A 27083-nucleotide genomic window follows, 5' to 3' on the forward strand; every position below is an offset into this window, starting at 1 on the left:
TTCCTCACTGCCTTTTCCTCAATTTTTAATTCTGGATTTCTCTTTAGTTGATTCTGCTCAACTTCAACTTGATACTCTGAAGTTTTACTTTACACGTGTTTGAGTTTTGTTTTGTTTCTATTCTGTGAAATAAATACTCATTAAATGAGCAGTCTAAGGCTAGAAGTGTGTGTAATGTTAAAACTCTTACTGGTTTCCAGAAAGGCAGAATGACATCTGGTGTAGTAATCTAACCCAATGGAAACATTTGATTATATTGAGGAATTAAATTTCTTCTTAAGATCATTTTCTATTAATTAAGTTAGCCTCATTGAGAAAGTAATGGATTGTATCTCACTGGTATTTTCTTGTTAACATACTGAGCTGTCTTACTTTGACATAATCATATCGGCAAATCCGAGCAGACTGTGCTTCGAGCTCAAATGAAGTGAAGGTGAGGTTGATCCGTTTGTTTACAGGTGCAGTTATGATCCATACACAGTCCAGATTTTTCTCGTATCTTCTGGTCACATTGGAGACTGGAGGGCCAAAGGTAGAGGCTGAAGTTGACAAGTAACCACCACAGCCATTCTGAGGTCCTGTTGAAGAAGCAGAAGGTTTTTAACAGCAATTCCTGGCATTTATTTAATCTTCAACTCTTTAATGTTAAGCTAGGAGCTTTTTAACTGTGCTACAGAATTTTACCATCCTGTCTTGCAAGGACTAGCTGAGTGATTAAAAGATTTTGAACACAAAGAGAGACATGAATCACAATTAGATTTCATAAAGTGAATTAAGAAAGGCTTATGTCTTTTGTTGAATATAAAACCAGTATTTACATTGAAAATGTATCAATAGAAGTTTTTAAAAGGAACTGTAAGAAGACAGAGGGCAGCAATGAAACAGGAAAGCGTTGGTCTGAAAGTCTTTGAACGGGATCCTTGCTGGCCGCTGAGAATATTTAGTCAGTAGGGGGCACTGATCTGCTGGCTTTGAAAATGTGATATAAAATCAAGTTGCTTATTTTGGCCATACAGCTTCATCCTTGAGGGATTAAATTTGGCAGCCTGACACCGTATTCACGAATCTAGCTAAAAGGGACTTCTGGAAGTGTTTTGCTTTGTGGGAACTTACAGCCCCTCTGAAATGCAGGCTGATTTTTGTTTGGTTCCCACAGACAGGGCTAAGTCTTTGACTTATTTACTGTGAAAATTTGAACTCAATAAAGTCAGTCACATTGAAAGAAATTACCTTTGGGGAAAAGCAGTTATTTATCACATTGAATTCCAAACAAGCAAGAACCACAGATTATCTGGCAGAGTTTTTTTGGGTTTTTTTTTTAATAGTTTGATTTCCAGAGATTGGACTGGGCTGGTAAATGTGATCATCAATTCGTTTATTTCCTGCCCCAGTCTCTATCAGGTCTCCTGGCCACTTATTTAACTCTGGAATTCAAATTAAATATTGCTTTACTCTTGCTTTGGGGTTGGAGGAAAGAGTTTTTGTAAACTGCACAGAGCAGAGGAGTAACTGCAAGCCTGTTGTCTCCTGCAGCAAATCCATTTATGAGCATTCAATAACAAATGAAGCTACAGCTGTGGCTAAGCAACACAAGCAGAGTTTCAGAATTTCATCTGTGTGTGTAAAATATGCCTGTCTGGCACATTCAGTGACTTCACCTTGACACAATGATACATTTCCAGACATATAAAACTGAGCCTTACTTGAGCTACAGTATTACAAAAGTTCATGCTGGTGAGAAATCAGCATCCAAGCATCAGGATTGCATCAGTAACCCGGGGCTTGCAAGACTGTAGTGGTTAAAGCAGAGTGACTAAGGCTGAAAGTTGTCCTGCTCTACCAACCAAAGCCAGAAAAACCCCACCCTGTAAAGCAGTTCACTTAAAACCAAAATCCCCATAACATTAGATTTCAGGTTTTTCTGTAGTTAAAAATGAACAGAAGAAGCTGATTATAAAGTGGAAAAGCCAGAAATTAATAGAGTAAAGTCCAGTTTTGTGGGCATTTAATGAAGTCAGAAACTTGGAAAAGTGTTAGCATTCATTCCAGTGCCACTGCAGAAGGCGAGAACAACAGCAGGGGAAATGTGAGCAATAAATCACATTCTCACAAATAGTCTAGGAAGGAGGAAAATGTCAGCCAGTAGGGTGCCTGGGCCCTAAGAGTGCAGTTGCCCTATATTTTTCTCTGTGCTCACCCCTCTGCATGATTTATTCTGTTCCTCTGAAACAATGTTATTGGGTCTGTCCCCTGCAAACATTTAAACATCACATTAAGCATATAAACGTCAGTCCAAGATCATAGTCTGACCATCCAGCCCTGCAATATTAAGTCTGGACTGAATATATGGGTCAGACACTAACAAAGCTCCCCTTCCCTTTTTCAAGGGTAAAATTGCAGAGATGCCAGTCAGACCATGGCAACATGAGTCAGGGAATTGCCACAGACCCATGCAACAAGAAGGCTCTCAGCGCTGCAGGACCATCATTTTTTTTGAATATTAAATGTCTGTACTTTTGCAGTAGTGACATTGACTGCTAACTGTGCAGCTATAAAGACATCTCTGATACAAAGACAAAAAATACACATGTGGGTAAGCTCTGGGTGTACAGCATATGAAAAGGACCTGACAGAGAGAGAAGCAGGCCAAATTCTCCTTATCAGAAAATTAATTCCAGCTAGTATAGTATAACCAGCAATATCATGTAAGGGGAGATAAATAACTGAAAATGTGATTTATAGGTAATAAAGATGAGGTTTCACTATCCCTGGCCTACTCAGCTATGATAGAGTCAGATGCTTATAGAACAGTACATTATAAATAACAGCTAAACTGGGGGCAGATATAAACTAGTCCTACATCAAGCCAAATAAAGAGGAGTCCTTGTTGAAAAATCCATCTATCTTGGTGCTTTTCAGTGCTGATCAATGTTACGTCTGATTGCAGGCAGTAGAAGTTACACAATAATGAAACTGTGTAGATGAGGGGAACACCCACAAGTAAATGAAGAACCAACTGCTTAACAGGAGGGAACTAAGAGAAACACTATCTCACTCCGTTTTAGCCAGGACACAACACGTTGCTTTAAAAATCAGCACCACTTCTGAACAGAAGGCCAGAGTAGCCATCCAGCCTGCAGGTGATTTTTAAAGGAAAAATATTAATCACTGGCTAACACAGCCAGAAACAAATGTAGCTAAAATCCAAGCAAAAACTGGGACTGAGAAGTCTGTTAATTTGTAGAATAGACTCCTAGATATTAAAAGCTAAACTTGATTAAGATAATGAGGAATGTACATTATAGAACAATTTGTATGTCATCAGATGGACCATCTACATGGCTGACTGTCTTGTTTCAATCTTTGCTTTCTTATTTGAAATAAAAATCATGATGTCATCATAAATCAAATGGCAATCTTGTTCTCATAAACAGCTTGCCAGAGAACGCAAATTACCAGAACTAGGGCACACACTGTCATCCCTAATTGCTTTTGGTGGGAAGCATTAGTGAAACTAAAAGGTTCCAGGACCATTCAGAAAAGAAGGAATTGAAGGTTCCCTATGGCAAATAAAAATTAAAGCAGAGACCAAGCACATGTTTCTCTGGTAGGAGTTATACCCTCTAGATATGGAATGAAGATAAATCTTTGAAGCTTCCTGCCTTTGAAGTACAGCCAGGGGAAAGGTTCATTAATTAAGGTATGGGTGCAATGAAAGGGTAACCTACTGAATAGTTTGCAATCTATCAGAATCAACTACACCACTGACATTTCAAAAGACAACAAAGCGATTTTGGTGTCTTTCCCTTCTTTTGCAAATGAGCACCCTAAACAACAACTGGAAGGCTGCAAAGTTAAAGAAATTGTCTAGTTCTGCTTGACAGTAATGAAAATTCCCTCCAAGACTTCTGACTCTTTTGTTTTCACCTAGAAGCACCACTGGAACTCTAGACTTCTCTCTGATCTGAACTAAAGATGAGTACAAGCAAAGATTAATTAGTTAAGACTAATTCTTCTTTCTTGATGGGTCTTACTTCTGGTGCATGGGAGTGGCTGGACTTAGTGTGGCTGTAACAATTAGCTCATATCTTGTCTAGATCATGGCTTCAAACCGTAAGGCTCAAAAGGACAGGGCTGGAGTGAGGAATTGTACTTTTCTGCTTTGTCTCATGGCTGATACTGAAGGTTGGTGAACCTTCTCAAGATGGATTGTTCCCGTGTTTGGCAATTATTGCGCTAGTATTGAGATTTTGTGTAGCTGCAGGCCCTGTCCACAGAGCCTGCAACATTTCAGGATACCTCTGAAAGCACAAGGCTCTTTAGAGTCCGTGTCTAGCCTTTATGCAGAAAGGCTTTTTGACTGGTTTGATGGCCTGGCAATGGTACTAGCAGTGACATTTAGGACTGTAAAGCCCCAGTATCCTGCTTTAGCCAGATTTCACAAATGCAGTCAGATGAAATTTGTATCTTTAAGGTTCTTTGGACTGATACCAAGTATAACAGTTCAGACATGTTCTGTGCCAAGCCTGCGAAACTCTGATCTATGTACTGTCCTATCCATCTCCTTGATGCTTGTCTGGGAGACCAGAGGCTGACATGCAGTCTTGCCTAATACCAATACTTACTAATACTGAATTAGTGTTCATATTTGGCACCATAGCTACTTAAACCTTTGCAGATCTCTCTTGCAAATGAGAAATGTCTCCTCAGCCCTTTTTTATATGCACCAGAGGACAGATTTTCAGCTGAAGAAAACATTGTCTTCAGTCAAGCTAAGACAATTCATGCCAGCAGAGTTCACCCCCAGTTTTGCAAAGTGCCATTAATCTGAATATCCCATCAGCTTTCAACCATTTAATCACTGCAAATAAATGTAATTACTGTGTCTGAAAAGGTTTCCCCTCAATTTTTCAGATCAGACAAAAATTTCTTATTTTAATATCTGCTTTTCTTCTTATCTGTCCAATTTGAACATGCAAGCCCTTTCTATTTATTTTGCTTTGGAAGAAGAAATCCTTCACTGAAGATAGTCAAGCACTGTTTGGATGTAATCCTATGCAATGTGCTCTGGGATGACCCTACTTGAGTAGGGAGGTTGAAGGTGACCCACTGTGGTCCCTTCCAACCTCAACCATTCCGTGGCCCTGTGATTAATTAACTGACATTTCTGAGAGACATTTGTAGACTATCCCTTAGCTCAACAGTTGTATTCTTTTCAAAGACACCAAAGAGATGTATTTCAACACCACAAATGCTTTCTAAATTTAGTGAGATTTCAAGCTGATGGATATTTGAGACTGAAAATACATTTAGAAATAGTCTGGGAATTGTGACTTATGATCATATATTCTGATCTTGTCACAGATGTTCTTATTTTCCTAGACTATAATAAGATCAAGAAAAGATACGATTAGCCACAATTCATTCACTTATTTTAATACATAAAACTAACCATAAGTTATCCATGACAATGTAATGAAATGTGTAATACTAATGGGTAATATATTTGGCAAAAATTGAATGAACTGAAAGCCCAAAGAAATTTCTGCCAGAAGATTTGTGATATTCAGACAATTTACTTCTCAGCTAGACCCTCTACAGCACCAAGTTCTGAGTTCAGGTTGGATACCTTGAGATACACCCCTGGGAACCAGTCCTAATGTGATGTGAAATCTCTGCAAGTCACTGCTGCTTTTCCAAAGGCATGAGAAAGCACAACAACATTCACATCAAGGACACATCCTTCTAAGATTTTTTTTTTTTGTGCAGGAAGAAAAATTTGCAGGATTCAGCTGTGCTGAATGTTATGTGCTTTCCACATACCAGGCCAATCAGTGCAGGTGCCTAGTGCCACCCACAGCAGGTACCAACATTAAATACATAAATCAGCGCAATGAACAATTTCTGGTGGTGTGAGAATTTAAATATAACTCACAAAAGGACACCTACCCCAGGCCTATTCAACAGAATATCTAAACCAATACTTTACACCTTATATAGCTCATTCAGAATTGTGGGGGCTTTTCCAGCAATTTTGAACAACCCAAAAAGACTCTGCAGCAACTGTGCATGCTGAACACTGCTGAAAAAGTGCACCTAGAGTAAGCTATAGTTTCAGTTTACAGAACATGAACTACAACGAAATGAGGCAATTTTTTTTTGTTGATACAATAAAATAGCATTAAAATGCTGTGAAAATTCTACTGGATCAATTTTTTAAAAAGTAGACTTTAATTTCATTAGGGGAGAGCATAACAGTAAACCTTTTAGTGACAGGCTTTCAGTGTATTCAATTCCACACAGGAAATAAGTAATTTAATACACAGCAAATAGAATAAGAGAAGGCAGATACCTCTGGGTGATTTATCAGGTAAATTACAGATCATCTTATCAAGAAGAAAAGCATGTAGATTAGAATCTATTTCTGTTATATGCAAACTAGATTATTTATGCCAATTACCTATGAATGCACTTTTCTGGTATGTCAAGGAAGATTATTTTTTTCCAGCTATTTTTCTTCTAAACTCTACTTGCTTAAGATTATTTTTCTCATGTAAAATGAATAATATTAATTCAATAGAAATGATGATTTGTATAAAAGGAATGGAGAGATCCTAGAGGGAGAAATTGAGCAAACTGAGGACAATGTGGAGGACAGGGTGTTTCAGGAATTAACATTCCAACTGCCTAATGGTTGCCAAAGGTTTAGGAGACATTTCTCCTGCCCTAGAGCCAGCAACACTAGTCTTCTCATTGTGGCTGCCCTATGCTTCTTGCCTGTCTATATTCATTGGGTTTTCTTCCTTTTGTGTTTAAATCATAATCTTTTTGTGACATTAGATTGTTGCTTTTTTCTGCCTGTGCAGTGCCTTGTGCAGTGGAATTGTGATTTATGAACTCATAAGCCCTAAAATGATGCAAACAAGGGACCACAATGGTATTAATCCAGTACACAATGCTCATCTTTCACAACACATAAACTTGGATTTCTCCTGCATGCTTACAAAAGATAGTATAAAAAAGGGAGGGGAAAAAGCTGGTCTCAGCTTGAAGTCAAGCAGAATTTAGGGCAGTAGAGAAAAAGCAGGCAATCTTCCTCCCCTCCTTCACCCCACCTTCTCCACTGACTCAACTGTTGCAGTTCTACCTGTTTATGTGAATAAAGCTCAGGAAGAGTCTTCTGACTCAACTCACTTATCTAACCACGTGCAACACTTCTTGTACATTCATGTGACTTCCTTAGAAAGCCTCAGTGAGCAGACCTGCATTTCAGAAGAGCCCTCAATCCTACTCTGATGGTTTAAAGGCATTTTCCATTACTGGCACAATGGAGCTATGTACATCAGCAGAGAGCTTTGAAGGATAAATGACTTCCTGTTAATAAGGTCACAGCTACATCTCCCAACAGGGATTTCTGACTCTTTAAAACACGAAAAGACCCCAAATCTTTATGTCTTCTTAGCTTTTGTATCAAATACCTCAGGGGATCACAAATTCAGGTGAGAGGGTCACCCTATTACTGAATGGGAATAGGCAGAAGCTCCATTTGTCACCAAAGTGCTATTTGTGCTATTACAGAGGGATGGCAGAGGCATGTGCAGGCTTTGTCCCTGCCAGCCAGGGTCAGTTAAAAAACTCAGATCTTCCCTTAGAGCTTAAGAGATAATCAGGAGCTCTTTAGCCAAGTCACAAGCTCAGTACATGCTGATCTCATTCTTCGGGGAGAGATCTAAGCTTTCCTTCCTTTACAGAGACATCTCATGTAACCAAATGCCTTAAGATGATATTGATTTCTGTCTTCTCATCCTTTTATTGATTGTCTAGAGGAGCACATGCTCACTGTGGAAGAGTTATAATTCTCATTTTACAGACTGAAAAGAAAGGTAGAAAAAAGGTCAGTGGTAACTAAGGTAAGAGAAGTCTATCTTTGCACAAAACTTAACACTTGGAGCAGGCTGGTATCTTCCAGTCAGCCCAGCTCTCCAGCTTTGCCTGAGAGTATGTCCAAGTGATTCCAAAAATGAGGCTGATAAGTGCCCAAACTTAGCAGCAGAAACACTGAAAAGATAAACCCTCTGAACCACATCACAAGGGCCGTATGTTCCCCTGCCTCAAGCACACTATCTCACAGAGTTATGACAAAGAATGCTGCCTGTGAATTGTGCACTTTTTATTACACAGTGTATGGAGTAACACAGGGAAAGAAAAGATATTTGACAAGAAAGATGATGTATTGCTAAATGGCCAAATTAACACTATTTCAGACTTTCTTTTCGTGTCCTTTTTCTGTCTAGTGGGGGGAGCTTGAATAGTCTATTGGAGGCAGGATCAGTGATGGAAACTAATTGTTTTAATAAAATCAGGGAAGGTTTTCTACAGAAATTTCAGGGTTTAACTCTTTGAGTGCCTGGATAATCCTAGATTTAGGCAGTATTCCTTAAAGAGCCTGATCTGGAAAGAAATTGGAAGAGCTTGCGGGGAAAGGAAATAGTTTACTACAAACAGAAACAGTATGTTGTTTCTTTCCAATACATAATCAGGGTCACTCACAACATGAAACAGAGAGCAATAATTATGTTATCCAGTTGTGTTTCCCTGGAGCAACTAGAGAATAATGTGCTCATTGTCATCCAACAGAGAATGAGGTTTTTTGTTTCTCTACAGATACCATCTTCCTTATTCAAGAGAGTTGTCATTATGAATTGTCATCTGATTGCATTTTTACTCTTACAAAACCACATGGGTTTTATCTTTTAAAAGACATGAGGGAGCTTCTCTAAAGCACCATGTAGAATAACAGGTCTTTAGATCTTCATGGTTTTATTCTCTTTTATTTGAACCATAATCTCAGACCTCATAGTACAAAGATGTGTCACAGATTTTCCTGGCTCTGTTTTTTAGGCAAGCCAAGCTGGAAACATTTATAGGATGTGACTCATGTTTTCCTTTTGTAATATGCTTTACTCCTTTTTGGCTATTCTGTGTAATCATGGGACTGCCAAGATCCTTGCTAATGGCTATGTGGTTTAGTCCCTGTGGCTTGCTTCCCACAATGAAGAGAGAAGACCTACCATTGAACATCTGACCACCACAGGCTCTTTGTCACACAACCCATACCTCCTCCTGGGCATCTTTTATAACTTGCAACTCATAGCTCCTGAGTAACCCATGCAGCATCTTAACCTCATTTTCCTTGGAAGCCTCCAGAAATGTCCCTCTAAAACATCGATGAGATGTCAAAGTTTATTCATAAAAGGCTTCTCCTCACTCTAGGAAATTATCAGGCATGGTACTGACTTGAAGAGCTTGGCTTGTGTTCTATTGCGTGCTTAAGGAGAAGATCTGGCAAGTTGCACAAATAAATCTAAACTCAGTGGCTAAAAAAATTGATTAAATGCCAACAGGAAGAGGAAGAGCTTGGGGAGTTCCTGATGATCTCACCCTGGAAATACTAACCCAGGCTGCATGGGATCTATAACAACTGATATTCAGAGTTTAAAGACAGCAACATGTGAAACAACATTAAGTTACCTGGAATACCATTCACAAGACTTAAAGACCATTCACAAGGTCTTAAGCATTCTTGTAGCAATTACTTTGAGTGAAGCAAAGGAAGAGTTAATAATAGTAATAACTATGAGTTCTGTGGGAATATTTTTCTTGGCAAAGCCTGCAGAACCAGTTATTTTCCTTATCTGTAAGTACTTTCTCAGACTATCAAATGAGAAAGTCACTGGCTAGGGATAGGGAGGGGATTCAATGACTCAGCAGAAGACTATGTTTGTTCTGCCACAAAGGCCTTTTATTCTGATCTGTCTGAGTGCCAGCTTTGCAAACCAGACAATTATTTCTTTCTAGACCACAAAAGACTTGGAGTTAATTATACAGGAAAGTAGTAGAGATGACATGAAATCAATTTGCATGTAATAATAATAATTTGTTGCTTACCATCCCTAAACAATTCAGATAAGGAGATAAAAATCTCCTTTTACACCTTGATCTTTAGAATACTGAATTGAAATGTTTTTTTAAGATAATAATCAAACTCTGCCCCTTATTTTTGCATCCATCAAAACAAAAGGCATCCAGTGCCTTCTTACTGTGATCCCATTTATTTTATGGCCAGCTAATCAGAATGATTCCACAAATCAGTAGAAATCAGCACAGTGGTGCCTGGTGTGGAACCACAATCTTAACTGACCTCAACACTTCAGTTCTTTAGAAGGTGTGAGGGAAACTGAAAGGAAATGGAAAGTGAGCATAGAATGAAAGGAAGCATCTTTAGCATACCACCAAACTTTGACTACAGAAGAATAAGAATTTTAAGGTGTTGCTGTATTTCTGCCAAAAGAGGGGTCTTTTGGTGCTGCTAGGCTTTCAGTTACCCAAGAAACACCTTTATCTTCAGAGAGGCAGGGAAAGGGCAGCAAAGAATGATGGGGATCAGTTCAGAACCAGACTGGAATGCAGGGATCCCATAAGCCTAGCATTTAGCTTAGTTCACTCAATTTTCACAAAATCAGAAACATTCTTCTGCTTCACTCACCCTTAGAGAGGGAGGTCACAACTGCTCCTCACCAAAAGAAATTACTTACCAGCAGATTAGGAGTCTGATAACACACATACCTAAGGCCTCTCTGAAGGAAGCTTTCCATCCCCTGTCTGCTCCATAGAAGTCAGTGCTAAACATCAGGAACAAGTTATTACTGGAGCTCTTAATATTTGGAGGCAATTCTGAGCCACAGAATTTCCCAAGGAGAGGAGCATGAGTATCTGAGCCATCATACACAGCCACATAATCTTTGTAGCAGGAGGCAGACATTTCAAGCTGGAAGCTGTTGAATCTGTAAAATACAGTTGGAGCCTTAGGTATCACATTTTCAGTTCTCTTCCTGTGCTATGTGTGTTTTAGTGCTTGAGGAAAGGTCCAAGTACAAGCAGTAGCCAAAGCCATATACAGGCCAAACATGTCTCTTCAGGAATAAACCAAGCAACTATTAAATGCATGGCAAAACTCTTCAGCCAACAAGCCTCAAAGAAATTGGGTCCCTCACCCACTGGGCCTCTTGCAAGGCAAGCTGTCAGCACACCTCAGCTTTCTATGAAGCAGGAGGTCTCTCCTGTGCAAACACACCCTCTCTTCTGCAATTGCTCAGGATGCAATTTTCTTGGGCACGTGAGTGGCCTATAAAATGCAGGCACAGAGTGCAGGCCAGTGAGTCTTCCTCTTAGCTGGGAAATGTTCTCCTAATTCACAATCACATGATAGAAGAACGGATCAGTTTTTAATTTCTCAGTGGCAAGATTTTGTGGCAATAATCTCCTTCTCTTAGGCAAGACAGCATACACTCAGAAATACACTATTTTTGGGTGGGTATTATTACTTTGGCTATAAAATGATTACTACCCTTCTAAAAGTATTATTATTTTTCTTGTATAAACTTCTCAAAGGCAGACAGAATTTAACTAAAAAGCATGACCTGCATTTTTACAATTTCTAAGTCTTGTCTGTAACCAAAGTGGGAACTTAAAATTGTGATTTTTTTTACCTAACAAGTTAAAAAGAAAGATGGAAGGGAGCCTGAGGCTGATAAAAGTGACTTCAGTAATCATCTCTTATTTTAGTTTGGCTTTGACCTGGGAAAAGGAGAGTCACAGAAAATATTGTCAATAATTGCTGCTTTAATTGGAATCAGAGACCTCCCTGTTCCCTTAATGACAAACTGAACTTGGATTACGTACTTCAGGGCCACTACTTTGCCATTTCCAACTGTGATGTAGTATGAGCAGTTCATGTTGTTGTGATAATCAAGATGTGAATGGCCTGGACTGCTGATCACACCATTAGAGCCACTGAAAATGCCACCACAAGCTGTAGAGGAAACAGAAAAAAGAGTGATTAGTTTCTGAATACTAGTTTGGCCCTAATTCTTGTATTTCATTCAGGAGTTTATGTGAAAGGAAAGAGAGACCCTTGATAAATTTGGAGCAGTGTTCATTGTCATGCCTAGCACTGTTAAATGTGAGATGTCTGTCAGGCTGTGCTCTGCAGTGGAAGAGTAATCAGCACTGCAGTAACAGGTTGCTATTAATCCAAACCAAATGACACTGGCACTGTGCAGGAGAAGACTGAGACTGATTTCAAATGTCCTGCAGTAGGTCCAGGGAGCAGCAGGGTGGGATGGGTGCCTCATGCAGCAGCATGAGTGAGGATATCTCTGCACTCATTCTAGCTTGCCAAAAGAAACCTGGCTGATATGTGGCCGAAGACATTCCTTCATCCAGATCCTGGCCCCATGGAAGCCTCTAATTAGCCACAACTGCACTCATAGCCCTATCTCTGACATTTCTGGAATAAATATATTCACAGCCTCATCATCTGTCAGCACCCTGTCAGAGCAGAAGCATTGCTGTGGTGTTTGCTCTGCACAGAAATGCATAGAGGAGTCTCCAGGTGTCACTAATGCTGTTCCCCACTTTACCCTGGGCTGGGACTCACCAGCACTGTGTAGTAGCTGAGCTGGAGGATAGAATATTTGCTTTCCAGCTGAAAAGCAAGTTAAACTCTGAAGCTCTAAACTCAAGGCATGGCTTGGCTTCTCAGGGTTTCTCACTATGGATGCAAATGAGGCCAGGATGTGGCTAATGTTTATTTCCAGCTTCAGTGCTTCAGGGAACAAAACCTCTAATCTCCATTGTTAGCTTCAGCCTTCATTTTATAATCTTAAATTTAGGAGGAAAAAAAAAGATTCCCCAAGTCTCCCTGCATCCTGTTGATAAGCTCAGAGCCACACACAGTTTTTCATGTTTTAAAGAAGATGCCATTGCCCAGGCCACCACCTTAACAAAGACAGTCCCATACAGGGTGCTGTTGCATGCAGAGCCCCTGATGACTCAGGCTGGCAGCCTGGAGAACTGGCAGATAAAGGATAGGAGTTTGGAAGATAAAGAATCAGCATTATTCTACACTAGGAGGGGGGAGCCTTTTTCATTTTTTTGCAGGAAACAATGCAACTACGGGGAAGAGGAATGTTAATTGGCAGAATCTACTTTGTATATAACAACAAGCTAATAAAGCTCCAGTTATCCTTCTCAAATGTCAGAAGTCACAAGTCAGATAGCAGCAACTGACTTGAGTGAGTTATGAAGGTCTTTTCCATGAGTAACCGAACATTGTCATTTCTCAGTGCCAGTCCCTCTTTCTTATCTGTAACAGACCATTCATTTCACATAAAGAAGTTAGCTTTCTGCTTTTGTTCTGTGACTTTTGAATATGAGGAATTCATTAAGGGAAATACCAAAATTAAACTCACACTTTTTTTTGCAGTTAGAAAATTATGCTTTCAAACATAAAAGTGGACTCTACCAGTTAAACCTAGAAAATATGAAAATTTGTTCTGGAAATAAAATCAGTCTTCTGGGATATTTGTGTAGATGTAAATTCTAAATTCAGTTGGAAATTTCTTTTTTGAATTCAAATTTCCTCTTTAAAACATAAGAGATCTCTTGTGAATGACAAAAGAGCTTTGGTGAAAATATTTATTAAAAAATAAAAATAAATCTATATCCCAAGTTTTATTTACATTCATTCCTGGCACTGCAAGAGGGTCTACAAATGGAGGCATACAGCTGTGTCCATTTACCTCTTCTGTTTCCCATATTGTATAATGTAATTTTAGTATAACTGAGAATTAGACCATTCTCCTGTAAGTGATAAAATCTTTAAAATTAACTCAAATATACTAATGATGTTTCTCAGTAGACAATGCAAACAACAACCAACCAACCAGCCAACCAACCAAAAGCTGCTGAAAATGGTTGATTTCTTTTCTACAGAAAAAGGAAAACGTTTCAGTTCCTGACTTGGTCCCATGGAATGTCTAGAAATAAGAATGGTGAGGTAACACATCATTTAGTGTGTTAATACACACCAAACAGTGCCATGTCCTAGTCCTGAGAATTGTTTTGAGCAAATGCAGTGGGAAAATGTACCATCTACACTCATTGAGGTATTCCCAAAATGAGGTACAGCTTTGCTATGCGGAACCATTATGCAGAATATTTCTTCCATCTCAAATACAGAGCAGTGTCTACTCACCAATTGCTCTGTATCTGGCCTGGAATCCAAAGCCCGCAATGTGGGAGTCAGTGTAAAAGTTGAGCAGCATTGGTCCAAAGACGCTGACTGGGTCAGGGAGCTCATTGCCACAGAGAGTGATGAGAGGATGTGTGGCTGTGCTCTTCCCACTGAAGATGCTCACTCCATCATAAAGACAAATTCTGCTCAGGAGTGCTGGGGCTGCAGGGACATAGAGTGCAGAAGTGTTAGCAGCGTATTTTACATATGATTTACTGAGCAACAACTATATCCAGGAGAAGAATTAAATTTTATATTACTTTCCATTCCAGGGATCTCAGGATTTCATTTGCTTGCTGAGGAAGTAAATGTCAAATTTTAACATGCAGTAAAACTGTGTCAGAAAAAGGCAAAGAGACGTTGTATGTAAGACATCAAATTTGTCTCATTCAACACATCCTATGATCTGGAAAAGCTCCAGGCCCCTTGAATATGTGGGAGTTCACAGTTGAGTGAACATTATCTCTGAAGAGGTAAGAAGACCCAACGAAAGCATGGATATCCTCTGCAGATAAAAGCAATGCACTTTTTGTTACAGGCAACTAGGTACCTGGAAAATCTTTCCCCTAATGCAGAATTCAGTATTCAGTGCAGGGAATTTTAAACCATTTAGAGTGAGCTTTTTGAAAAATCAAAAAGTTGTCCAAAAGCAGCAAGTTTCAGAGGTGACTTATTTTTTCCTGATTTTCCTCAAACTTTGGAGTAACTAAACTCAGGGTCTTCAGCTTGGCTCAAAGAAAAGTCAAAAGGAAATTTGATCTTACAGTGAATTCCTAAAGCAATCTGTTCTGGGGGAAAGATCAGTGCAGATATTAGACTGAGTGGGGAAAAAAAGGAACACAAAAATAGGGAGTTCAGCATTCTATTATTTTTTTCCCCCTGGTTCAAGCTTCTCATTTGCAATCAGGTTTCTGAAGGAATGAGCCATTTTCTCTGACTCCCTGTCCTACCTTCAGGACTTTCTAGTCACCTCACTGTTTGCAAACAGATTTGACTAAGGCGAAAGATCTCAAAAATATGAAGGTCATATCAGTTTCACAGAGTGACAGAATATGCTGAGTTGAAAGGGACCCACCCAGATCATCAAGTCCAACTCCTGGTCCTGCACAGCACCATCTCCAAGAGTCACACCATGTGCCTGAGAGCATTGTCCAAACACTCCTTGATCTCTGTCAGGCTTGGTGCTGTGACCACTTCCCTGGGCTGCCAGTGCCCAACCACCCTCTGGGGGAAAACCTTTTCCTAATATCCAGCCTAAACCTCTCCTGGCACAACTGGTCATTCCCTTGCTTCCTGTCACTGTGCACCACAAGAAGAGATCAGCGTCTGCCCCTCTGCTTCCCCTCATAATGAAGTTGTAACTGCAGTGAGGTCTCCCCGAGGCTGAACAGATGAAGTGACCTCAGCCGCTCCTCATGTGGCTTCCCCTCTAGACCCTTGACTATTTTCATAGCTCTCCTTTGGAAGCTCTCTAACAGCCTAAAATCTTTCTTACACTGAGTAAGAGTGCCAGAGGAATGTTGCAAAGGACAAGCTACGCTTTCACGGGGTGTGAGAGACCTACCAAACACCAGCCACCAGCTGTCTGGGAGTTCAGAGCCATGTCACCACCTCCCTGCCCAGCTGGGAGCCATAAGCAGGGAGAGAAGTTGCTGGTACCCAGGCTGGCACCACCAAGGGATATATGGTAGGAGCAAGAAGAGAACCATGTGGGTTTTGCAAGAAAGCTGAATTAATGCTGTCAGTGAAAAACACAGCACACGTCTACTGAAAAACAAGTTTCATTAGTTGTTATATCTAAAGGATAACTTGATGTTTTCTTTGTCTTTTTCATAATTTATAAGCTTACTGGAAGCTGGGTTGTCACATATTTATTAAGTTATCATGTTTAGTGACCTGTAAGCAATAATGGGACAGTTACTTAAACTGCAGAGGATTAATGGTGAATTACCTCAATTTAACAGGAGAGACACTGAGCCTATTCTTGTATCAGATTTATTCCTGCAGATTGTCCAGTCAAAACAAGCTGCTTCCAATTGTTGCAGGAAACAAGATAACTCGTATTGAATAGGATGACAAGTAGGAGTGGAGTGATAGTTCTGTTTCATGAGAACAACAGAATGATCTCAGCAATCAGATGTATTTTAGATCATCTCTGAAGGTTTAATTTTAAAAATTCCTTCTGTCTCAATGAAGACAATGTATGCTAACATGCTTTGCAATTATGTCAATACAGAAATATGGCATAGTGCTTGTCTGACTCTAGTAAGAGTAGCTAAGCTGATAACAACCAGCCACATCAGATAGCTATTATATGGTTAATAAAATAATTGATCAAAAATATTCTTCATTTCCTATTCCATTTTGGAATATTTGATAATGTAATAACATTAAAAAAAATAATCTTAAAATTCAAATAAAACAAAAAGAAATTGAGATGAGTATTTTCAAGATGAGAAAGATTTAAGAAAGGAACCTAGATAATTTTCTGAAAAGACTGGAGAAAGACACAAAGTGAAACTAATTTCTCAGCAAAGCCAAGGTCCCTAATACTTATCACAAGTTGATTTGCAATGCTGCATTGGGAAAAATAAGATGGTTGATGAAGGATTGTGAGAAAAAGTCTTAATTTCTAGTTTTGAATCCCTATTATTTGGGCCAATATGATTTATGACTCATAAATTCTCGCAAGACTAGTCATTATTTGATCTCTATCCTGTACCTCATTCTCTTGTTTATGCTTTTCTTAATTTCTCACCAATCTAAATGCATTATTCTGTAAATATTCCCCAGGTTCAGATTCTCCTCATGTCATACTTTCAGCCTCTACAAATACTCAGCACATCATCCACAATTCTTCTCTGTGGTTTTATTTCCTCTAATCATATAATCTTAGATCTTTTCTAGACCAGTTTCTGTCCCTTTCACTACAATGAAATTGCTTTCATGAGTCTCCAGAGATCTGTTCTTAGCCAGATGTCAGACCAACATCCTCTTTGAGCTGACAGGCACTTTTTTTCCACATAGTCAGCACTGTTTTTCTTCATAAAACTTTGTCTACTAAGAGCTTTTGCTCATCCTTCTGGTATTACTGTATCCTCTGTTATGATTCATCCATGAAGATTCAATGAGATATCTTCTGTCTTGCCCTCCTTATCTCCACATTAGCTCTGTATAATCTCATTTGGAAGGACAGATGCAACTGCTCTCTCTGTGTTGGTGACCCCATAAGTTTCCAGTCACTATCTTTAAGATAAACTCTTTCCTATCCTTCCACTGCACCATTCATTCCTCTAGCCTTGACAATATTTCTTCCAAATACTTCTGGAGAGATCATTTATTTGGCCTGACATTATGAAAATATCCCTGTTTCTTTGAATTGCTGCATGCATTTGCTTTCAAGGCTCTTTGTTATCTATCTGCTCTCTATTTATCATGTCTTGGCACCATTCAGCATTGATACATTGACCCTTGTCTCCAAAATTCACATAATAAGAGCTTCAGTTGTCCTTACATTACATTTTGAAATATGCCTTTGGGTTGTCTCCTTTCCATTTTGCAGAAATTTCCATCCAGTCTCATTATTATCCATAAAATCATTTCTTTGATGTGATGCCAGTGCAAAAACCTTGACCAAATCTGGGCCCCTGACTATCTGATCACTAATATCAGTGTCCTCTCTCTCTCTCTCTCTCTGTCTTTAGCCATAGATTCTGTTTCATTTAGTATTGAGGCAGAACCTGTCTTTTTCTTTAAAGGCTGAAAAGCACAAAATTATAAGGCTTTTTTTTCACAACAGCAGCTTCTGATATAAATGGCAATACAATTAGGAATTACTGAAGTAGAAGTATTACCTAGAAACATATCACTGTGCAATATATCAACCAGCTCTGTAGCACAAGATATTGTTTTGAAAGCAAGGAATTAAAATTCTTTCTCATATATGTTCTATTTCAAAATAATCTATTGCTAAACTTGTCTATTTTCTGAATTGCCTAGTAACAGTTGAGAAAGCAGATAGACTCCAAAACAGAGCTGTGACCCTATCCCAGATTGCAAAATTGCAGACATGTTTTTTTAAAAAGGAGAAATAAACAAGTTATTAAAACATTTTACATCAATGTGGTTTAACACAAAGCAGTTGTCTTGTATGGACAGAGTATAAATATTACAGAATTCTAAAAGCAGATACTGCAGGAAGCCTACATCCATTTTCCCTATTTTCCCATTATTTGGGTCTCTGACTTTATTGTGTGTTATACTCACACTTGAAGAGTATTACAGCCACTTAATAATACATTACTGTAACTATCCTAGAGGAGAATTTGTCAGAATGTTCATCTGAATAAATCTAATGGACAAGAAATTGAATGTGATTAATTACTTAGGTAATAAGTCCAACAAGAAAGACAAATAAGGAGTTTTTACTAATTCTAATGTGTGATTTTTGTAGACTTTTGATTCAAGGAGGGAGGGCATATGGAAGACTTTTATCACTGCAGAAGCTGGGCTGGGATAACAAACTCACCCGTATTTGTTTGGTTCTTTATAAAATAACAAAACACAACAATGCAAGTTGTAGTACAAGAAGCAAATGGCAGCTTATGCAACTTCCTGAAACTGTCAAATCAAAAGAGAGGTTCTATGACCTTATTCAATTTGGCACAGGAAAAAACATCCTGAACACTGCTAGGAAATCATGGAAGCTAAGCCAAACTCCATTCATGGGGTTAATCTTGCCTCTATTTTCCTGCTCAGATCTCAAGTATCTTGTGTAAGCTATTGTTTATAGCTTCCTGCAATAGCCAATAGGTAAAGAGAGTGAGAGAGGTTTCCTGAAAGTAATTAACTCCATCTGCACAATATAGTTGGTTCTGAGTTTATTTCCACCACTAGGAGATAAATCTGGGTGAATGTCTAAATTAGATGTATATTTTCAGGGGCTCAGAGTGAGATAAAAATTGTTCTACCTACCAAGAAGCAGACAGTTTAGATTAAATTTTGATCACAAAATCAACAAACGCAGTTTCCCCAAGTTTTCTCCTGCTCTGCCTGTTGCTATATTTAGTGCTTAATACATATTTAATACTTAGTAGATGCATGTCATGTTTGTTTGGTTCCAGATACTGACACCATATCACTGCTGTGGGTTACCAGCCTTGGTCATTCTTTAAAATCAGAAGAGGCATCCCATCATAACTGAAAACATAACTACTGTAGGGCAGAGATCTGTGACTAACCCATTAAGTCATTCCATTTTGTAGCACTGTGTCATGCACTATAGACTATTAACTTCTGCCTTCTAATTTTCTGGAGAAGATATCTCAACCTGTTCAAGTCAATGAGATATGCATGCTTTACAGGCATGCATTTTAAATATTTCATTTCTTTCCCTAACAACTATAGAAAAAACTAATTAGATTTCTTTTGAGAGGTCAAATAGTTAATAAATTATGTTAATTACACATGCAGCTAAACTTTAAAATTCAATCTAGAACATCTGTAATAGCGTGGTTAAAATTTTAAAGGCCACTCTCAGCAGAGAATGTACTTACAACCTAAGTAGGTACTTACAGTCTAAGTAGGTGCAATGCTTCCTTGCATATGGAATACCTAGAAATGTTTTAAACAGATGCTGCCAAACGTTGTCCTGCCTTTGCAAAAGAAATAATGAAAACCCTTAGGCACATGAGCTAGATATATTCAGTGTGACTGCTGAATAATTCTTCATTTCTGCAATGATAGTTTTCAAGATGGTGGTTTCAATCTTCTTTACAATTTAAACCCAGGTGATTTTTCTTTATTGCAGTGTTGTATTTTAAGATTTTTGAAAAATATTAGTAACCAACTACTGAAGAGTGTCATACTTCCTCTTTGCTAACCAGATGTCCATTAGCTCATATCCACAGTTCTTTCATGTGACTAAGGACTTTTAGTTGGTGTAGCCTGTAAGGAAGCCTATAAACAAAAAGGAACAAATTGCCCTGCAAGAAACAGGATATTTTTAGTATTTATTTAGATCTATGTTTATTATTATGTCTGAGTCACTTACCTCTCTGCTTGAACCCTCTTGATAATAAAAGCTTGGATCCATTTATAAATTAATTGAATGCACAGACAGAATGCAGATTAGTAAATGTACTCAAAGAGTTGTCAAAATTGGCACCATCTGATTCAGCCTAATGGTTAGTGTGTTTGCTGAAAAACAGTTTCTTCTATGTGAATAAATTACATCATTTCTGTGGTTTATATTTTATTTTAGAAAATTCTTAAAGCAGTGGTTTGTATTAGGGGATGAAAAAAATATTTCAGATAAAATCATAGCCAAATTTTTATCTCAGACCTAAATTAAGTCTCAACCAGAATACTTTTGAATTCAAAACAGTCTGGAAACTTAAAAAGAAAAGAAAATAATACTATTTTCTGCCTTTATTGTTGGGTCTGAAGAAAAATACAAATCACACAACCCAACTTAGTAGCAAATCACTCAATATCTCTTGGACTGGTGACTTCAAGGGAGCCGGATTAAGATGGCCTCAAAATATGTGATGCCACTCAAGTAGTTTGAATGTACCGATTCCTCTGTGTTATCATGGCATGTCCACACATAAAAATATGATCTTATCAAGGTTGAGAAAGCTTTACCATTCATACCAATGTGATCAGGATACTATATTTGTTATTTCTTGAGTAAGTGTTGCCAAATTTGATAATCACAAGAGAGACTTTTGTTACTGGTATATACAGGGTAATCACTTTTATGCATTTCCCACTGCTGTAGTCTTTCACCTAATTTCATATTTCTGTGTTCTTACATCCTTGTAAAATGTCCGAGTACATTTATATCTATTTTACCAGTTAAGAAACAGATGCACTGAAAAGCAAAACACCTGGCCTAAGATCAAAAATATTGTAAGACTCAATGGCAAACAAAGAAACAAACAAAGAAACAAACAAAAAGGCAGGAACAAAGACCCAGATTAGCCATAATCACTTATATATTCCAAGAAACTGGTAAGTTCCCAAAATCATTTCTGCAAGATATTCAACAGGTGAAATCTCTCTTCATTCTTCTGGAAGACTTCAGTGACACAAAACCTAACCCTGAAAACTATAAATGTTCGTCTGTAAAAGATTTTCAGAATGTGCCAGCAACTTACACCATCAGCAATTTTCAATTATAAAAGACTTGTATGTTTTAGAGTAAGAAATCACACTTCATAATGCATACTGAAATTATGAAGAACCAGTTACCTTCCAAGTCAAAAGTCTCAAATTCTAGGATCACCAGTGACTGTGGTCCCTGATCTATAATATAATTGCAGTTCAGGTTGTTATCATACTGACTAGGGTAGTTTGGAGAGACAATACGACCTTCAGGGCTGGTGAAATTTACTCCGCATCCTGCAAACAAATAAATAAAGCACAGTTATAATCCTGGTGATAATATTATTCTGGGTTTGCAGTCAGAAACCCAATAATGTACACAAGGACCTCATCTCTCCTGGTGAAAAAAAACAGGGAGAGTATCATATACCATGATGGCAAAAGCAGGTCTTACCCATAGCCAGAGCAGTGTTTTTGGGAAGGTGGAAGGTTTTGGGAAGTTTTTTGGAAGTTGTAGGGCCGTTCCACTGAGAGTGTTACACTCCTGTGTAAGACCAGCCCATAGGCCCGCAGGCCCTGACCAGGAGGACACAGCACTGCTGTTCTTGTGGGTGTGGAGCCTGCACATTTTAAAATCCCTTAGTACATACAAATGTGTCTGAATTGGAGAAGGGGTTGCTGGGGTACAGGAGCCTTATTTGAAAATGCCCACATTAGTGTAAGTGTTGCCATTCTTGTTTCATGCCTGACATACAGGAGAATGCAGTGTGCCATTGGGCCACCTCTGGATTGCTTTGCTATATGCAGAGGCAGGAAAGGTTTACCACCCACAAGTTTTCAGGCACACAGTACAGTTTATTTTCATGGAGCTCCATTGTATCCTAATGACTTGCATGGCATTTGTTTCTCTTTTCTAAGACAAAAGCTTAAAAGAATGCAGTGCACAGTGAAATGCTGGTAGAAGATTTGGAACAGGCATATGAAGCCTGTGACTGTCTCCACTAAGAGATTGTTAGATGTTACTGACAATGTTAGTGCAAACATTTTAAAAACAAAAGTGGTTTCAATTCAGAATTCTGAATGCTTCAGTGGCGTTTCCTTCAAAGCACTTAGTTTCTTGCTGTTTTTATCTGAATGCAATGAAAAGCAAGTGGTTTCCTTTGGCAGCATCCTACAAAAAACCCAAGCAACCAACAACAGCTGAGAAGTACCTTTTCTACTTCTGGTGGGTTTTACCATCACAAAACACATACCATGGTTAAAGCAATGTCTTTTTAAGAAAATTAAAGCATTAGTTTCCGTGCAGTTTAACAATGATTTTTTTTAAATTTAAAACCTATTTATTCTTTTCAGCACACTGAAAAGGCAAAGGTGGCTGAGAATAACTACAAAATTAGAGCTGCATCTTGGGCAAGTCTGACACTAGAGTTTATAGTACTCAGTTTGGAAACTCTTGGTTTACATATCTGGGCAGAAGATTCAATGACTTGTTGGACTGGGGTCTGAATTGCTACACACAGGTCAAACTAATCCCAAGTGGACTAATTAAGCAGCCATCTGGCTTTAATATTACTTACTGCTTGTGAAAGATGCGGAGAAACCTGGAGCAGGAGCGTCCTGAGACTGAAATACTGTAGTTATCACATTGCTTGGAGCAACAACAGGATCAGGAGCTGAACTTCCACATCCTGTGGCTAACAAAGCTGCTGCTTCTTCATTATTTCCTCTCCACACCTGGCAAGGCCAGATTGGAAATGGTTTAGTGCTTTCAAAATCTAAGTAGTTTGTGGGAACCCAACAGGAATTATGTATGCAGTTTTTCTTTTCATTGACTAAGGGTAGGATTCATCTCACGGTGAATCTGAGTTCTGAATTGGAGCTAATTATTACAGTCAGTGGAGACAAAAAGGTTCCTCTGAGGAGTGAGTCACAGTGAATAACTTAGGTTGCCAGGGACCTCTGAAGGGTATCTAGAGGTCATTTGCTTGAACCCTTGCTGGTAACAGAACAAACATAGATCAGGTCTAGGGGACAGGAGAAAAACATTTCATGCATATCATTACCTACTTCCATTTTATCTCTGCTTACTTAACTCCATACAACCTGTGAATATGCATATTGATGTACACAAGGAATTATTACGTGTAATCGTTATATTATTCAGTAAATAAAAATCAAAGTTGTCATGCGAGGGTAATATATGGGCATCAGATAATAGCTAGTGTTGATAATAATTTTTTAAAATTTATTTTGCATTCACTTTTTCAATGACAAGTATCAAATCAAGTGAAGAGTTACTATAATAACTCTTTCTAATAAAGAAAAAAAAGATGACGTTTTAAAATATTACTTCAACTGTACCAATAGCCAATTGAAGCTCAATCAAACCATGCATCCTAAAAAGCACATGCAAGTTTAGGTAGGTATTTAAGTGAAATCCTTTTCAGGTTATTACTTAAATATGTGCTTGAGGCTCACAGTTTAAGTGCTGAATTTCAAGACACATGTAAAATGAAACATAGGTATAAATGTTTGATGTTTCTAAACATTTAAAAATTTTCCTGAATCAGGGTATTTATTGACAGGATTTAAAATGTCTGTTTAATGAATTATTTACTCTAATAATAAAATTATTTTTGTTGATGTTTTTGAACAGTTTTTTACTTGAGTTTATACCCAAAAATATATAATATCTGATTTTTAAAATAATGTGTTTGAAGGAAATTGAGTGGAACTAGTACAACCAAATGAAACTGTGATTTCTCCAAGCAACCATCCTAGAAAGGAAAGGGTTAGCCAAGGGTTATTCTGTAAGTGTAAGCATATGAATCGTCTCATTCATGTGACCAGGTGTTTGAGGCAATGAATGCTCAAAGGATTAATTTATTGTCTATAGCCTGGCCAAGGTTTTGCAAAGTCACTATTGATTTTGGATTACTCTCTTTTGGCTGCTCAGTTTGGAATAAATGGAAAAAACTTACATCATTCTACAGCTTTACAGACACCTTTGTACATTTCAAATAAGACATTCGGAAAAGGAAGTGGACATCAAAAATTTCAGATCTTTCTCTATGCAGAAAATCTCCAATAGACATAGTTTTGATTATGTCATTCAGGGCATTTTAGGAGTTTAAAATTAAACACTTTTACTGAGTAGCATTAAGACTTTCATATTAGTGAAATGTATAGCAACATTGCATCAATTAATTGCTGGAGCAGGTCATGAAAAGACAAATCTAATCCCTGTGGGGTTTTTTACACAGCCTTAAAAATGAGTGCAACTCTAAGTTGGTTGGTATAGATCAGATGTAGAGCTGCTCAAGTCTTCCTACACGTTACAAAATTATGTTTGCCCTTTATTTCAAGTGGGAGTTGTATTGCTGTGGAGAAAATGAGCACAAAACCACTGAACATATGCCAAATGCCTGAGAAAAAAAATGACACTGAAAAATTCAAGACATGCCCACTCTATTCTATTGATTCGAAAACAATGGTTCTTGACAATATATGACAGATCAGATTTCTATTTTTCTTTCTTGAAATTAAAAAAAGAAGTGCAACCTGGACAGTCTAAATACTTATAAAGGGGGTTGGTAGAATAGAATTATAGTGTAAAATTCACAGGTTTTTTCTTCACTGGAGTAATTGAAAATAACTTACCTTCATGCTTTATTTTCTCATTATTTTCTGGTTCTGAAATAATATATGCCTTTTTGATAGTTTTGGTTTTTGGGTATGCATGTAGGTTGATGGTTCCGCCTCCAGCAGTGAGGTGGAACCTCAAGAACCAATAAAAATTAAAATTTTATACAGGCCCGTTCACAAAGCATGCTGAAAATGGACTGTATGATACAAGGACTTTAGTTGATATTTCCCAAATTTTGAGCCTTGACAGTCCAAACCATAACAAATGCAAAGCAGGGATCTGAAATCATGACTTTTTAAAGCACTACTCTGCTGATCTAACCTCAGCAATTATTTTACCTTCACATAACTGGTCTGGCAGCTTCCATTGCTATCTGGAATCTGGAAGTTCCTGTGGAAGTTCACCTCCAAGTGTTTGCTTTCATGCGTAATGATGGTCCATGTGCATCTGCTGTTCATGGGGAAGTTTTGAGGCCAATGAGGGGACTTGATTGTACCATTATCTGAGTGAATGATTCCACCACAGCCTGGAAAAAATAGCAACAGATGGGAGAAATGTTTAAATATTTTTGAGTGGTGTGTTTGGCTTTGAATGGTTGTTTGCTTCTGTGGCTGCAAAAGTGAGAGAGGAAGGCCCTCATACTCACTGAAACGTCATTTACCCCTCCTGATTTTCTTTCTCCCACCCCTGCAGCAGGGAGATAGTTACACACTAGAGGTGTCTGTTTGTACTTCACTTTATTTTCTTCATAAACTCATTCTTGCCACTTCATAGCATTTACAAGGTCCATCTATAAACTCCTGGCAATTTGAAGTGAATATTGCTTTGAAAGAGTGCAGGGGTCAGGATTACATCTAAGGCTGCAGGTTCCCCACACCCTACAGCATGCACATTGTGACAGAGAGCCATTCAGAAAAGCACTCTAGGGAAAAAAAACAGTCTACTGATATATCCTTTTTTCTTCTCACTCTGCAACACGCAAATATTGCAGTTCCACATGTGAATCTGTTCAAGTTACATTCGTTTACCCAAGGGCAAAATGGTGACTTCCCTGGCCTAGCCAGCCCTGTGGATTCCAGTGGAATTATGGGATGGGCTGAAAAACATGCCTTTAAAAATTGCTAACACATTCATTTATAAAGGAGGATAGCTGGTCATGGCTCTGTGGCAGCTTATGATTTTACACAGAATAAGTTTAGTTAATTTGAAACATATTTGCAAATACCATGCCAAGAAGAATTTATTAGGGCTATGTGTACAGTACTAGCAACCCCTTATTATTTCAGATACAGTGTAGTAAAAGGATGAATAAAGGACAAAAAAAAAGTTTTGCAATATCCTAGTTTTTTCCTCTTAATTAAAAAAATATATAATAGCTTTAAAAGAAAGATGTTATTTTTCCTTCTTTTCTGTTAGAAATGGCAATTGTGTTTAGAAGGCTGTGAAGCCAAGTTTTGATCACACATACAGAATGCAGAACTGGAGATTCTCAGTGATCAAATGAGAAGAAAGCTGAAGAAAGTAAACTAGATATATATAGAAATGAAAACTTTCATAGAGAATACTGCCTATGCACATGGCACATGTAGGGGGTAATGTCTGCTACACCATTGAAGAGTGGGCTTCACTGCACATGAAATCTCAGGGAACAGTGTCAAAAACTTGCTAAAATGATAGTGTGTATTCATGTAAGCACAGACTATTGATATGTTTAAGAAGACACTCCATCAACTAACTGTGAATACAGCTACATCATTAGTGGACAGAAAAATGATCAGGATCAGCCAGAATGTTTGCAGCTGGAGATAACACTAGGAAGCATATGCCAGCTCTGTATTGAGCTGGCATTTCTGTCAGCTGTAATTTCTACTGTAACTTCTGCCCTGCCACCATCTGCCACATCTACACTTACCTTTAGTCCTTTAATGACTTCCTGAAGTACACTGCACAAATGGTGAGCTACAGAGTGGTGATAATTTCAAGAGAAGAAAGGTAGCTTTGAGAAATGTACCAATTCAATCCTGTGTGTCTACCACTTTCAGGAGTGTATCGACATCTCCATCACAGTGCAAGAGTTCTAGGCTGTTGTCACATGTGCTCTTTGAGATGTTCTGTCTGCCTCTCTGTTTTGGAACTCACTTCTTCCTAGTTTTAAGTGTTTAAACCAAATCAAACTGTGGAACAATTGTTATT

General features: G+C 38.3%; 1 protein-coding gene across 2 annotated transcripts in view; it reads right to left on the reverse strand.

Moving 5' to 3' along the window:
- Window positions 1–27083, reverse strand: part of CUBN (cubilin) — a 142671-nt gene that overhangs the window by 6644 nt on the left and 108944 nt on the right. For both annotated transcript variants that reach the window (XM_068212150.1, XM_068212159.1), the window contains exons 54-60: window positions 25229–25416; window positions 22822–22978; window positions 21392–21541; window positions 14099–14299; window positions 11743–11872; window positions 10627–10844; window positions 373–578 (exon numbers count right to left, since the gene is read on the reverse strand). In XM_068212150.1, coding sequence (XP_068068251.1) covers window positions 373–578; window positions 10627–10844; window positions 11743–11872; window positions 14099–14299; window positions 21392–21541; window positions 22822–22978; window positions 25229–25416 — 1250 coding nt within the window. The remainder of the gene's footprint in view (window positions 1–372; window positions 579–10626; window positions 10845–11742; window positions 11873–14098; window positions 14300–21391; window positions 21542–22821; window positions 22979–25228; window positions 25417–27083) is intronic.

This window comes from Anomalospiza imberbis, chromosome 1, assembly GCF_031753505.1.
Source record: "Anomalospiza imberbis isolate Cuckoo-Finch-1a 21T00152 chromosome 1, ASM3175350v1, whole genome shotgun sequence".
Classification (NCBI taxonomy): Eukaryota; Metazoa; Chordata; class Aves; order Passeriformes; family Viduidae; genus Anomalospiza; species Anomalospiza imberbis.